The sequence below is a fragment of the Rattus norvegicus genome, chromosome 18, assembly GCF_021556685.1.
Source record: "Rattus norvegicus strain SHRSP/BbbUtx chromosome 18, alternate assembly SHRSP_T2T, whole genome shotgun sequence".
Lineage (NCBI taxonomy): Eukaryota > Metazoa > Chordata > Mammalia > Rodentia > Muridae > Rattus > Rattus norvegicus.
The window spans coordinates 32,526,437-32,541,822 of NC_141551.1; the positions used below are offsets into that span (position 1 = coordinate 32,526,437).

Consider the following 15,386-nt stretch of genomic DNA (forward strand, 5'->3'; position numbering starts at 1 on the left):
TGCCATGTAGTCTTGGTTTCTCTTGCTTGGGTTCCTGCGCTTGCCTCTCTCCATCAGATTATCTCTAGTGTTACTTTGTTCTGCTATTTCTGACAGTGGCTAGACTGTCCTATAAGCCTGTGTGTCAGGAGTGCTGTAGACCTGTTTTCCTCTCTTACAGTCAGTTATGGGGACAGAGTGTTCTGCTTTCGGGCGTGTAGTTTTTCCTCTCTACAGGTCTTCAGCTGTTCCTGTGGGCCTGTGTCTTGAGTTCACCAGGCAGCTTTCTTGCAGCAGAAAATTTGGTCTTACCTGTGGTCCCGAGGCTCAAGTTCGCTCGTGGAGTGCTGCCCATGGGCTCTCTGCAGCGGCAGCAACCAGGAAGACCTGTGCCGCCCCTTCCAGGAGCTTCAGTGCACCAGGGTTCCAGATGGTCTTTGGCTTTTTCCTCTGGCGTCCGAGATGTGTGTGCAGAGAGCAGTGTCTTCTGGTTTCCCAGGCTTGTCTGCCTCTCTGAAGGTTTAGCTCTCCCTCCCATGGGATTTGGGTGCAGAGAACTGTTTATCCGGTCTGTTTCCTTCAGGTTCTGGTGGTGTCTCCGGCAGGGGTCCTGCTGCTCCTGGGCCCTCCCCCACGGGAGCCCAGAGGCCTTATACAGTTGCCTCTTGGGCCAGGGATGTGGGCAGGGGTGGTCAGTGTTGGTGGTCTCTTCCGCTCTGCAGCCTCAGGAGTGCCCACCTGACCTGGCGGTTGGGTCTCTCTCTCACGGGGTCTGGGAGCAGAGAGCTGCTGCGGGCCGGGATCCGCGGGTGTGGGACTTCCGGTAAACACAGAACGTGCCCGGTCCTAGAGGAATTCTGCTTCCGTGTGTCCCAAGCTCACCAGGCAGCTTTCTTGCAGCATAAAAGTTGGTCTTACCTGTGGTCCCGAGGCTCAAGTTCGCTCGTGGGGTGCTGCCCACGGGCTCTCTGCAGTGGCAGCAACCAGGAAGACCTGTGCCGCCCCTTCCGGGAACTTCAGTGCACCAGGGTTCCAGATGGTCTTTGGCTTTTTCCTCTGGCGTCCGAGATGTGTGTGCAGAGAGCAGTCTCTTCTGGTTTCCCAGGCTTGTCTGCCTCTCTGAAGGTTTAGCTCTCCCTCCCACGGGATTTGGGTGCAGAGAACTGTTTATCTGGTCTGTTTCCTTCAGGTTCCGGCGGTGTCTCAGGCAGGGGTCCTGCCGCTCCTGGGCCCTCCCCCACGGGAGCCCAGAGGCCTTATACAGTTTCCTCTTGGGCCAGGGATATAGGCAGGGGTGAGCAGTATTGGTGGTCTCTTCTGCTCTGCAGCCTCAGGAGTGCCCACCTGACCTGGCGGGTGGGTGAGAGCTGCTGCGGGCCGTCTCTTTCTTTTTATATCAGACTTGGATCCCCATCTCTTTGGATCATGGATATCAATGTGTCTTAACTGAAGGTTTCAATAACTACAAATTCAGCAGTCTGATCAAAATCTTGCCTGACTCTGGAGGTTTTAAAAAATATTTATTTTTTTATTGATGTATATTTGTGTCTATGGGAGTGTATCTCATGTGTGCATAGTTGCCAGACGAGGGCAAAGGAGGGTGTTCCCAGGGGTCAGAGTTACAGGCGGTACTGAGCAGTCTGATGTGAGTGCAGGAGCCCATGCTCACATACTTTGGAGGAGCAGAAAGGACTCTTAATAGCTAGGACATCTCTTTAGCCCCAACTTTGAAGTTTTAAATTAAAATTAAACTTCCCTTTTCAGTAATTCTTGTTTTAGACTCACCAAGATATGAGAAAGAAAATAAACACTCTGACTGACCAAAGTGGAAGTGCATAGGATGCAAAGTCCAGCCACAAGAACAACTCTTTCTTTGGAATTCTTGTTTTGATTCTTTTTTAAAATCTTTCCCATTCAATTCTTGGATATTAAAGCTAAGGGTCTATTAGTAAGGGTTTAATGACCAATGCAAAGAAAGTAAGTATTTGATAAATAGGAAGCAGAATGGAGAAGGAACTCACATGCCCATCAATCTACTCATTGCAGAATAAAATTTATGGATACCAGATAAGGTAGAAAGAATTCAAGTAACTCTCAGTCTAACATTCCCGTGATTATAACTTGTCAGATTATTTATTTTATGTCCTCTCCAGTCTGGAAATTAAAGTGCTGATGACTTTGGCCACGTTTCTTTGCTCTATTGCTCACAAGTCACATCTGTCAAACTACTTGAAAGAATGCTTTAAGTGAACTGAGCAAGGAAATAATGACAGGTTACATTGCTCAAGTCATAGCTAAAGGGACAGTCCTATAACTTTGCATTTTGTGCAGCTATGAGATAAGTTGCACCAAGCAAAAGATAGTCAAGTATTTTTCCTAGATTTCTTAATTAGGGTTTTATTGCTGTGAGGAGACCAATGTAGCTGGACCAAGGGAACTCTTATAAAGGAAAACATTTAATTGGGGCTTGTTTCTACCATTGGAGGTTTAGTCCATTATCATCACGGCAGTATGCAGGTAGACCTGGAGAAAGAGAAGGAGCTGATAGTTCTACATTTTGATCAGTAGGAAAAAAGGAAGGAACTGTTTTCCAACTGGGAGGAGCTTGAGCATACAGCCACCAAACTAGACAAGACGGATGAAGCAAAGAAGTGCAGGCCAACAGGAACCGGATGTAGATCTCTCCTGAGAGACACAGCCAGAATACAGCAAATACATAGGCGAATGCCATCATTAAACCACTGAACTGAGAACGGGACCCCTATTCAAGGAATTAGAGAAAGGACTGAAAGAGCTTGAAGCGGCTTGAGACCCCATATGAACAACAATGCCAACCAACCAGAGCTTCCAGGGACTAAGCCACTACCCAAAGACTATACATGGACTGACCCTGGGCTCCAACCTCATAGGTAGTAGTGAATATCCTAGTAAGAGCACCAGTGGAAGGGGAAGCCCTTGGTCCTGCCAAGACTGAAACCCCAGTGAACGTAATTGTTTCGGGGAGTGCGGTAATGGGGAGAGGATGGGGAGGGGAACACCCATATAGAAGGGGAGGTGGAGGGGTTAGGGGGATGTTGTCTGGGAAACCAGGAAGGGGAATAACAATCAAAATGTAAATAAGAAATACCCAAGTTAATAAAGATGAAGAGAAAAAGAGCTCTCAAACTCTGTTCCCCCAATGACACATCTACTCTAACAAGGCCACACCTACTCCAACAAGGCCAGGCCTATTAGTTCTACTCTCCATGGGCCAAGCATTCAAACATATGTGTCTATGGGGCCAAACCTATTCAAACCACCACACTAGGTCTGCTGCAGATCTCAAGTGAGCCTCTATGAGGAGACTACATAAGACAACACATGGCATGTAGTAAACATTCCATTTAAAGCTCTATTATTGTGACAGGATTTCTTATAGATTGTAGCTGTCTGGAGAAACTGGTGCTTAGCTCCACTCTTAGCCCATTTTGGAATCCTAATTAAAAGAATAGCAATTAATTACCATCCAATTAGCAAAGACACAGGTTAAGGAAGAGCTGCTAAATTCTGCAAGGCTTTCTCTTCTGTTATCATCAGAAGACAGCCTGGTTAAAGAAAATGAGGTGTTCTTCCCATTTGGTTAAAAAGTGAAAATACAGCTCAGTTTCCCTTGCCTAGATTCACTGGGCTTCTTTTAAATTTAGTGTTAATGGGGAAAGGAGACTGCTGGATAAGTTCCTGTCAAAAAGGCAGCATTTCATCGGAGCAGCAAAATGGGGTGAAGTCAGGGATGTTGAAGCTAAAACAAGCAAACCAATTCCAGACTGGTTTCTTAGTGGCTTTGTGAGCTATGGACCAAATTAGTTAAGTTTTCTCAAATCTGAATACATGTATCTACACATACATACTCTCAGGGCACATTGAAGAACACTTAGAGAGTCAACTGTCTTGACTGAGAAGGAATTTTCCAGAAAAGTTGAAGTTTAGACCCAGCTGCCCCTCAGACTGCAGTGCCGCAGGCACCTCATAAGAAGCTAGGCAGACCGAACGCTAAGGTAAAATCTCTCTTCAGTGTGCTGAATAAAATAAAAATGTTTGCACATCACCTAGCATCGCAATGGACATGTGGTAGATGCTCATAGCTCAGTAATTCAATGAGAATTGTAAAAATAAATTACAATTATCAGTCATTACCCATTAATATGTGCTTCTGGGCTCCTGTCTCTGTGGAGCCTGAGAATTGTGATAAGCTAATTCACCCTAGATTTCTGAGAAGTATTCTTCTGTCAAGAATACATACAGTTCAGAAGAGGCCATTTGATGTTCTTTATGGGAAAATTCAGACAGAATGACTGCCTGCTGTTCTCTGGAGGAATAACTGAGGTAGAAAAGCATCGTAGCCTCCTCTCTTCACAGGCTGGAGAATTCAGTGAGATGCTGCAGGATGCAGGGCAGCATGAAACATAGCATCTCCACAGGCTGTACAGATGTAGGTCAGTGTAATTATCAATTGCTCTTCTTCTCTTCTCTCTCTCCTCTCCTCTCCCCTTCTCTTCTCTCTCCTCCCTTCCCCTCCTCTCCTCTCCTCCCCTACGCCTTCTTTCCCCTCCCCTCCCCTCCTCTCCATCCTCTCTCATCTCCCTCTTTCTCTCTCCTTCCTTACCTTTTTTCATCAGGTATGGTCCCACTGCAATAATCCTCCTTTTCCAAATTACTCTGTCCTGTACAGCTACCTGCACTGCAAGGAACAACAGTCTCTCCTAGAAAACATTATTCCTCTTTATTTTTCTATTCCAGAGATAAACTATTTGGATGGAAAATCCTTTCCGTTTGGATTTGATTTATCTACATTTTGTCCCCAGGACACATCATCCCAGTGGTACCTATGGTGCCGTCCAAAGCTGGGTTTTTTACACATTGGCCTTCCAGTCTGTTGCCTCAGGTCCCTTTCCCGGCTCTGGGCAGATTCCCACAGTGCTCTTTAGATTACTGCCATCTTACTAGGATGCTGACTCTCAACTATCTATGTGGCCATCTGGGTTCTGAATCTTCTCCTGGCTGGACTTCTCATGTGATCATCTCCTACTCTCAAGGTTCTCAGCTTAATGCTGGCTTCCTTCAGAGTGATGCATGACTCATGTATGTTTTGTGACAGTTCTTGTATTTCATCTGTGTTGCTTAGAGGATCCATGGATTCTCTAGCTCTAACATAAGCTAACTCCTTTTGAAACATGGGAAAAAAACAAAGTTTAGGTCTTCATTTGCCCACAAAATGATCATGCTATTGTCTTATGCACCCCCTTAAGAAGATATCATGTACTGTTTGGCTGTTTAATATTTATTGAGTGGCATTAGCAAATGTTATATCTTTATTATGTCACAAAGAGCTTTTCAATGAGCTAGTTAAGTGCATACTTCAAACCCTATTGGTTGTGACCAGAGCAACCTCAGTAAGAGAACACATGAAATAGAATATGAACTATCGCACACATCAGCTAGAGAACCAATATACTTTATGTTTGAGTTAGTCCTGTACCAATATTTCAAGTAACAAAGTGGAAAGAAGCTTAAATTTCTTACACAATTATAAGCACCAAAGACACAAGACCATGGAGCCTTTTCAAGTTACTGTAAGTTAGCTGTGTGTTGTTGCAGGTAAGATCTCTAGGATGAACACGGGGGAAAAAATCAGTAGTTTAACCCTTTCAGCCTGTTGACATAAATTCTTGCAGAATTTGTGTGTGTGTGTGTGTGTGTGTGTGTGTGTGTGTGTGTGTGTGTGTGTAAGAGAGAGAGAGAGAGAGAGAGAGAGAGAGAGAGAGAGAGAGACCCCAACAGAGAATGGATTTTAAAAAAGGTTTTGGCTTTAGATGGGGTTAATTTTTACTTTAAGCTTCATTCTTCTTCATGAAAAGCAAAGGAGACTAGTATTATTTAATGGCCTATTATGAAGCCTAAATATGGCAACTGTTGAGCTCAGTAACTGACACATGCGTAATTCTTGATCAATTAGTTTTAGATGATGATGATGATAAATCTCTTTATTATTTTTATTGATTTGAAGGGATAGCTATGACCTTGTTCATGACTAGAGCTCTTTTGCAAACAGATGGTGATATAGATTTAGTTTGGCAATAAATGTCAATTAGATTTGTTAGGGATAATGAGATAAACAAGATCCCACCCAGAGAAGAAAGAAGTCATTCTCAAGACAGCTTTGCATTAGTAGTAGTTCTTACTTTCTGAATCACTAGTGATGGGAGTGTGTGTGTTTGTGTGTGTACATGCACATTCAGATAATAGAATAAAGTTAATAGATATTAAGTGTATTAATATGAGTTTGATAGAGCATTCAAGAACCTTGTTATAAGCTTCAGAAATTACTAGATTAAGCAAAAAGAATTTTCAGGCCTATAAAATTATAAATCTGTCCCTGGGGCCAAATTGAGATTCTGCTAAGTGTTGGGATGTTTCTCTCTATTTCTCAGCTTTTCCTGTCTCCCTTGGCTTCCTGCTCCCTAAATGTCTTCCCCAGCTGGTGTAGAAAGATGGCTATTAGACTCATATTTTCCCAGTTTGGCAACCTCCCACAGACTACAGCATTTATGACCCATATGTTCCAGCAGAACAGTCCCAGTGAGGGCTCAGATCCACCTAGCCTGATTCACACACTGGGCCTGCATCACCCACTGTGGTCATAATGTTATGGAACTCTATTCACATCAGAGCCATGAATCCTCTCTTTGTGGACTAGGTATTGATTAAGCCATTTGCTGGGTCATGGGAGATATGTTCTAGTTCACAAAAAAAGGTGAAGAAAAGCACAGCAAATCTCTAGGATGAATCGAGACTGCTAGGAAGAAGGTCAGTGCGGGCCACAGAACTTTGACTGTGTGAATGATAACTTCAGGGTTAGAGTTATCAAGTCTGATCTTAACTAAAATAAGAGGTGGGGGAGCTAAAATGAAATAAAATGAGGGAGAAGGGAATCAAAGAACAATCAATCTTTGAAAGTAGAATAATCACGTTATCACAAGCTGCTTTAAAAAGCAAGGCACTGGACCAGGGAGTCACAATTCAGGATTACCAGCTTTACTCAAATTACTACATTGTTCTACACCCCAACAGATTAAAAACCTGAGGTAGAAAGGTGTGTCTGAACATTACCAAATAGTTAAGTTATGTTAGTACAGACCATAGATAGAATGGCTAGGAAAGTTGATTTCTGTGTAATTTCTATAATCCACAGTATTCTTTATATTAACAAGTGATTATGCATGATGGTTAAATTAAACACACACAGTCATAACGAAAATCAGGCACTTTGAACTTATTGGATAGGACATGATATTTGATCTCCATCAAGCCAGCCAGTTTTTATCCGATGTCTCCTGATAGTACTTCTTCTAATGACCTTCAAAAGTCAGAGGCCTTTAGTTATTCCTAATGGATTTCTCCGACACACACACATCTTTTTCTCCTCTCTCTGTTTTACACACACACACACACACACACACACACACACACACACACACACACACACCTCTAAACTATGCCTTATATAAAAACCACCAGTTTTCTGTTGAATTCATTTGTCTTGTATGTAGACATTTACTGGGCATCTACTACATACCAACACATCATCACAGCCTGACTTGTGTGTATTGGTGTGGTGTGTGATGTAGAATTCAGAACATCATTGATATAGTCCACAGCCTCGTGTGGTAAACAGCCATTAAATCAATACCTGAAAGAACACACACACACACATACACACACACACACACACACACACACACACACACACACACACACACACACATACACACACACACACAGAGCCATGAGCGATAGAGAGACAGACAGAATGACAGGCTTCTACATATATGACGTTATGAAAGCCAGGCACTAGAGATTAGGATGAGCTTAAATTGTGCTGGGAATTAGATAAATTTATGTTGTGAAGCTCTATTTCAGCAGAGCCTGTGATGATATGATGTGAGCTAAGCAGGTGTAGAGTAGAAGAGTGTGTGTTGCTGGCAAGGGGAAAACAAATTCAAAACCCTAAAGTGTAAAACGGGAGAGAGAGTGGGAGCTGAAGTGAGACAACAGCTCTCTTATTGTCATGTTTTAACTCTTCTGCAGAATAGATTGTACCTGGCCGACAGGTATCTTTCATCCATTTTCATCGCTCAGAGCATCCACATGCTGGTTATGAAGGCACCCTCTCTGCTCCACATCTCCCCTTCTGTGCTATGCTTTGTGATGCCCGGACTGCGACTGCCACACAGAGTAACCAATCACTCAAGGATGCTCTTTATTTACCCAACTGTCTTCCTGTTAGATTTTGTCAGTAGAGAACGCTGAAGGAAAGCAGGAGACATGTAACTGGGAAGGACCCCTGGCTTGCTTCAAGCTACATCTGCTTTGCTTTACCCTTGAGCCATTGACTTTAGTAGTTGTTACTCCTTCATGATCCTCAGAGGTCATGGATCTCTGTCAGGTTCTCTGCCAGGCTTCCACCAGCAATGCACCAGCCTGTCCTCAGGCATCTGGACCCCCCTCTAGCAGATGCCTCTTCTAGGATTTTAGGCATTTGCATACTCCTCTATATTTCTTTGCAGATGCAAGGCCAGTAGCTTTGACCCCCAATCTTCCTTACTATCTCCTCAGTGTTAGTCTTATCCTGCCACTCTGCAACTTTTATTGACTTCTCCCTGTTAAGATTACTGGTGGAACGTCTGTCTGCTCTCCTGGTTGATGTGTAGATGGTATAATCATCTTTTCTTGCTCATACATACTACCTATTAAATAGACATCCCAGCTTGGCCTACATAACACCCTTGAGTGGAAAAGTCTACCAGGAGCAGGAAATGATGGTTGTCAAGTTTAAGGACTCTTTTTGCCCAGAAGCTTGCACAACCTACCTATTCCTAATCTCTACTATTCAATATATTTTAAAGGGTCAGAGGGATTAGCAAAAACATCAATTTGCTCATTATTGACTTTTCAACTGTGAAACCAAGAGTGTCTTTTAGCAGCCTTGATAAATTAAATCTGGCCACCTCTCACCCAGACTGGCAGGCTCCTACATCATTGATGGAGGGGTCATGGACGAACAGCTCTCCCAGCTGTTTCTGTAATGTACAACATTGTACTCACAGCCATTAGCAGGTGGGGAATTTGAAGTGTGGGTAGATTACAGAGATGCCTCCTTTAAAAATGCATAAGCACTTTGTGAGTTTGCTAAGTCATGCCTCACTCAGCTGGCCTTGAATTTTTCATGGAGGAGGCATATTTTGTAGTCTTTCCTCTCTTACTTCTTCTCAGTAAGAACTGCGCCACTGAGGGCTCCGTGGGAGCTGGGACACCTCAGGCATTCCCTCTGCCTGATTGGTTCTTAATATTGCCAAGATGTAAAATGGTCAAATATTTGGATGTAGACATTTGAAAAACTGATTTTCCCACATTCCCTACATTTAGTTTAAAAATACTAGTGCCTTTCTGTCCTGCTTTTAAGTAGTTCAAGAACAGTTTTATACTAGAGAACTCATCTACTTGTTAACTTTTAAGTCCTGCATTGGAAAACTCCTTCTTTCCAGAATATTTCTGGTCACATTGGATCTTCCAGGTGCTTTCTGTGCTATGATTACTCTCCATTCCAATGAATGAAGCATTACTCAATAAACATTTTCCACTGTGTCAGCTATATCTGGAGTGTTCTTCCTAATGAAATACTTGAGCCATCAGTAAATATTGATTTACATTACATTTGTAGAGGAACCATCATCTTATCAGTCAAATGTCTAGTTGGAGTGTTTATGCAGATTGGGGGGCTGGCTTGCACTGTAGCCAAAATATATAAGGGAATGGGGTATTTTGTGCCACAGGTTGAGACATGCTTTACATCTCTGATTTCATTTAATTTTCTTCAGGTATCTGTAAAAAAAAAGAACCATTAGTTTATTTATTTTTCAGATGACTCTCAGAGATCTTAAATAAATTATCCAAAAATTCATAGCTGTCAAATTGTGGGGCCTGATGCTGGGGCCTAAGATCTTTTCCAATATGTTTTCAACTTGAGATATCTGAATGTGCATTTTTAGCACATTTGTTCATTCATTAGACATTCATCAAAGCTTCATTATGTGCCAGACATCAAAATTGCCACAGAAGTCCTCACACTCAGAAATAGCTTATTCAAAGAACAAAGTGGTATTATCAAACCTTAGGTCCAGCAATTAATTAATAAACCTCCAAAAGGTAATGAATATTACCTTTTTAATATCATCAAGCTAGACTTCTCTTTGAATGAAATTATTCTTTCTCCGCATCTGTCCAATCAATTGGGACCCCCTTTCTTGTTCAATGGAGAGACTCGAACCAGTGTTGGAACCTCACAAATTAGAAGCAAACCTGTTTAATTTGAAGCACCTGGGTATTTGGGCTACTTCTGTTCTCTATAATTGGGAAGATCCTAAAATATATTACCTTACAGAACTGACCTTTGATAGATCTTTCGAGACCCCTTAATGTTCGTGAGCATGCCTCAGAAGGAGTGCCACAGCCAAGGGGCCTGTGCTTGCAGCACCCTCAGCCCTAGTTTTATACTCCTGCTTCAGTTATATTCTTGGGAAGAAGGTAGTTAGAGTGCTTCCAAGAAGAAGATGATGAACTGTGTTTAATTTTCAAATTTCACATTGGCTCTACCTGAACTGCATCAATTCCAACTTCTTCCTGAATTTTGAGATAATATATAAACATCGGTAAGCTGTTTTATGAATTATCTTGCCCAAATCCTAAATTATTCAAATATTCTTGTGAAGTAATGAGGTAGGCTGTAGCGTGACAAGCTGCACTAAAATTAAATTGTCCAATTTTCTTTTAGAGTGTACAAATGCGAGGGAATACTTTCATTTTCCTGGAGGTTGGAGAATCCCAGACAGCACTTAAATGCATACTCTTCCCAGGGGCGTTGGGAGGCAAACTGCAGTAGCAGCACCAGGTCCCTGGCTTCCTCTGCAGTGCAAGGCTGCACATGAGAACCCTGGGATCCAACAGTTATGGGTTTGGGTGATGTTAATTGTTTTTAAAAAAACACTCAAGGTTCCTTTGGAGTCTTGTGACCAAAGGGACTTCCTTGGGGAAGAGAATTCCTGAACAAGAACATGCATTTTTATCATCTAGTCAGGTCTTATGGATAAAGTATTTCATCACCTTGTCTTAAGGTAATAGACAAATATGTTGCAAGAAAAAAAATGTGTGCACACCCCTACCCTTTCTGCATGTCCTTTCCCTATCTTTGTATTTCTTCTTTTTCTCCCTGCTAAATTTAATTTCTAAACATTGTCCAATGGACCAAGTTAGATGAACACTGAAATGATGCGGTTCCTTTTTTGTAGTCCAGTTCATTGGAACTATCCTGCTTTGAGTCCTATTAGCACAAGAATTGGCCCTGTTTCCAGGCAGCTGAGGCAGATTGTACTGACTGGAGGTGACAAATGCTCTCCTCAATATCTCCTGGCAGAAGGAAAGCCTTTACCTTGCAGATATTTCCATGCACTGTCTGGCTCATGTTGAGTGGTTTCTCTGTTGCACAGAAGATATTTATTTGCAATAACTGAGAATAGCTATAAACATCAATGCTATTATGATTCCTTTTGGCTAATTGGATTGTTAGTTTAATTTAATGGTTATATAAGTACAATGATTACTCAGCCCTGTAGTAGAAAGTGACTTGAATGAGTGGGTAAGAGATAGGTATTCTGGGGTTGTGATTTGCAGAAAAATAGTTTTACTTCCTCTGGAAAATATATGACAAGTGTCCATGTGTGAAAATCATTTATACATGTAAAATATAGACATTACGGAAGTCAAGGGGTGACTTTTTAAGGAGTTTCATTTTTACTTTGACCAAATTAGAAATGGCAATAAACTAGTTTGTTTTTATACTGATGCATATTCGTTATGAGAATAAGACACAGTGAAATCAAACGTGGATGTTTTTAAAAATAAAATGTTTTATTGCATTCCTATTATTTTAATATTATAAGGGTATTGGTTTTCCTTCATATTTTTAAGGCATCAGTGAAGTGGGTGATTTGAAATGCCCAGCCTGTAATATATGATCAGGAGGCCTGGACTGTTCAGAGACTGGAAGGCTAGGGACTATAACTTTTTTTTTTTGCCATGATTGTGGATTTGTCAAAATTTATGGAGCCATCAACTCTGTATCTAAAATATTTGCTCTGCCTGCAAATTGTTGAAGTTTTAAAAATAATTTTAAGAGTCAAGACTTAGAGAATAGGGATATAAGTTCTCTCATTGGCTTAAATAAGAAAGGGAATGTAATGGATCTTATAATTGACAAGACTAGTTTCAGGCATGGTTAGATCCAGGTGCTTAGAAGTTATTACTAAGATGCTGTGTGCTGCTGAGTTTCTTTGCTGTTCCTTGGGTGACTCATTAGCACTCCAATAATGAACACTCACCATGGAAGTTAGGAAGTTGATTTAGTAGCTATTGGGAAACATAAGGGAGTTATGTGTAGTAGTAAGGTACTTAAAAAATATAGCCATAGCTGTCCAGAGGCAAACATTTTTAGGAGAGATGAGCAGGAATTAAAGAGAAATTGACAGGTGAATAGTATATTGAGAATCAAGAATTTTACAGACAGGCAAATTGTTTTAGGAAGCAGTCAATTGACTTGGTTATAATACTTGGGACATCTGTCTCAAAGCCCAGCCGTTCCAGGAGCAAACTATGAATAGCATTTATGCTATTAAGTGGCATTTATGGCTCTATGGGTCTTAGTGTTTCCGTGTGTGTAAGTAATAAGTGGAGCTGCTGGGTTCACAGGATAGTGGAAGACCAAAGGGATGCAGGGGCTTCCCAGAGCCCTCTTCACTGACCACTGCATTCTTACACAGAGTCTCTCCTTTAAGAGCTTGACTGCTCTGAGGCAGACTTTAGATGAGGGCTTAATTTTACTCGTGGTAAAACTGGCAAGTATTTTCTGAGATTGCTGTATGCCACCCACTCCATTCGGTTTATCTCATCTAAATCATCCTTAAGACTCCAGGTAATAAGAAAATGATTTTCTTGGTGTTACTGCCGATAGAACTGAAGTCGTAAAAAATTGGGTCTGTCAAGTGCCTGGGTTGATAAACAGGCTACTTGGGTATTTCTGCCTAGGCCAGTGCCGGTAGGGTAGCCTTACACATGATATCAGATTGCACGGTCTGCTAATAAGTAATGATTGTCCCTCGGAGGACTTAGCTTCTGACCGTGGGTGCTGGGAATCACCTGTGTTCTCCAAGTACTAGCCTGCTTTGCGGCTGCATCCCTCTGAGTTTCTCACTACCTTTTGGGGTCTGTGTTTGTCTTGCAGGTGAGCCCTCCAGGTGGTCCTCCTCCCATTGTGATTGCTGCTGCAAGAATGGCAAGGGAGACAAAGGGGAGAGTGGCACTTCCTGCAATGACCTCTCTACTTCCAGCTGCGACAGCCAGTCAGAGGCCAGCTCTCCCCAGGAGACAGTGATCTGTGGGCCTGTAACGCGTCAGGGCAACATCCAGACTCTGGACCGGCCCATCAAGAAAGGCCCCGTGCAGCTGATCCAACAGTCAGAGATGAGGCGGAAAAGTGACCTGCTCCGGACTCTGACTTCCGGCTCTAGGGAGTCGAACATAAGCAGCAAAAAGAAAGCTGCGAAGGAAAAGGTCTCCATCGAGGAAGAGCTGGAGAAATGTATCCAGGATTTCCTGAAGATAAAAATTCCAGATCGCTTCCCTGAGAGAAAACATCCTTGGCAGTCTGAACTTTTACGGAAGTATCATCTATAGGGGAGGGCAGTGGGTAGTCACCACTTTGAAATAAACCTCCTGAAAGGAAGACATATATTAAAGGAAAAATAACAACTAACAATCCATATGTGTTAGAACACAATGTCCATTGATGTCCTACTGCCTACTTTGCCTAGCTCACCTTAACATGTAAATTCACAGGGTAGATTTCTTTCTAGATGTGGAACCAGAAGCGATGCCCTTATGCTGTCCTCTGTCTCTTATTTACTTGGTCCCATGTGTTGAGAATCTTAAGGTTCAAGGAGAACCAGCTACGTGAGTAGCTCGAATCCCAAACCTGCTTTTTTGTTTGTTTGTTTTGTTTCCTCTCATTTTCTGCCTCCTTCCCTTGACCAAGAATGGACAGTTGAAGGAGATATAACCCAGTGGCATATGTTAAGAAATTATTCTTTTTCCTTTACTTTTGTTTATGGGGTGAGGGGAGAACGGCAGATTTGTATGATTTTCCACTAAAATCTCTATGTGCCAGGTTCTATTGACTTTGTATGCATGAGCGTTTCTGACACAAGCACAGTATATGTCTGTATATATGCACAAAGAATGCACATGACCCAGGGCTGGGACAGCAGAGGGCTAACACCTTACTGCCAGCTGCCCCTTCAAGAGCGCTTCAGACAACAAAGCCTCTGTCTATTCAGTAAAACCCTCCTGGGCAGATTTGCCAGCCTCCCTTGGCAACACTTTCTAAAGCTGTATAGGCCCCCATCATCAACAAATTCCCTTTTTTTGAAACAAATACCCGCAGGCTCCTTTGATTTACTGTGCTCTTTCCCTACATCAGGAGCTTGTGAGATGAGCTAGTCTAACCCTGTTTGTGTTTAACAGACAAGCAAACAGTCACATCCACAAACAGAGCTTCAAGACACCACCTACTCAGCCTTCTCCATTCTTACTAGAATGATCACCATTCTCTAGCTGACTCAGAGTTTTAACTTGCCCACATTTTATTAAAGAGGCCTTTGATATAATCCAGGCAAATTCTTTGCATACCTGTGGTTTGTGAAGCAATGAACTAATTAAACATGCATCCAGCCTTCTGTTCTCTTGTTTTAGAGGATTTGTGTCCCCCCCCTCCCCCGCCACATACATCTTAATTTCTCATACAAACTTTCCACTACACCTATACACTGTTGTTTGCCTGTATCCAGGTTTGGATACCTTTGGAATCCTGGGGTTTGACTGTGGCCCTACTATGGTTTAGTTGTATCATTTCTACAGTGTCTGTAATAATCCAAGTGGGTGACTGGAACATAAAGGTTTCTAATTTGATTTTTTTAAACTTTTTTTTAATAGTCCTGACCTGTATAGATACCATCCAAAAGAAATTGTGAACACTGTCTATCCATGTGACTCTGTCATCTATTAATCTACCAGTAGTTCTTCTGTTCACCTGTGTTAAAAGAATGTCCAAAGACAACTTTTAATTTTCAGCATTCCTCATATATCTCAGTGGTAACTGAAAAAGACGATTTATCACTAGTGTGTGCCAAGCGTTCCTATTTTTTGTTTTGTGTGTGTGTGTGTGTGTGTGTGTGTGTGCATGTGTGTGGCGTGTGCCCTCGCAT

General features: G+C 42.2%; 1 protein-coding gene across 3 annotated transcripts in view; it reads left to right on the forward strand.

Annotated features, from left to right (window-relative positions):
* Positions 1 to 13,909, forward strand: part of Kctd16 (potassium channel tetramerization domain containing 16) — a 276,887-nt gene extending 262,978 nt beyond the window's left edge. For 2 of the 3 annotated variants that reach the window (XM_087592438.1, XM_087592437.1), the window contains exon 3: positions 13,349 to 13,884. In XM_087592438.1, coding sequence (XP_087448564.1) covers positions 13,349 to 13,800 — 452 coding nt within the window. In that variant the 3' untranslated portion in view covers positions 13,801 to 13,884. Of the gene's footprint in view, positions 1 to 13,348 lie in introns of all 3 variants that reach the window. The other variant, NM_001172155.1, reaches the window with a different exon arrangement.
* Positions 13,910 to 15,386: the final 1,477 nt, after the last annotated feature.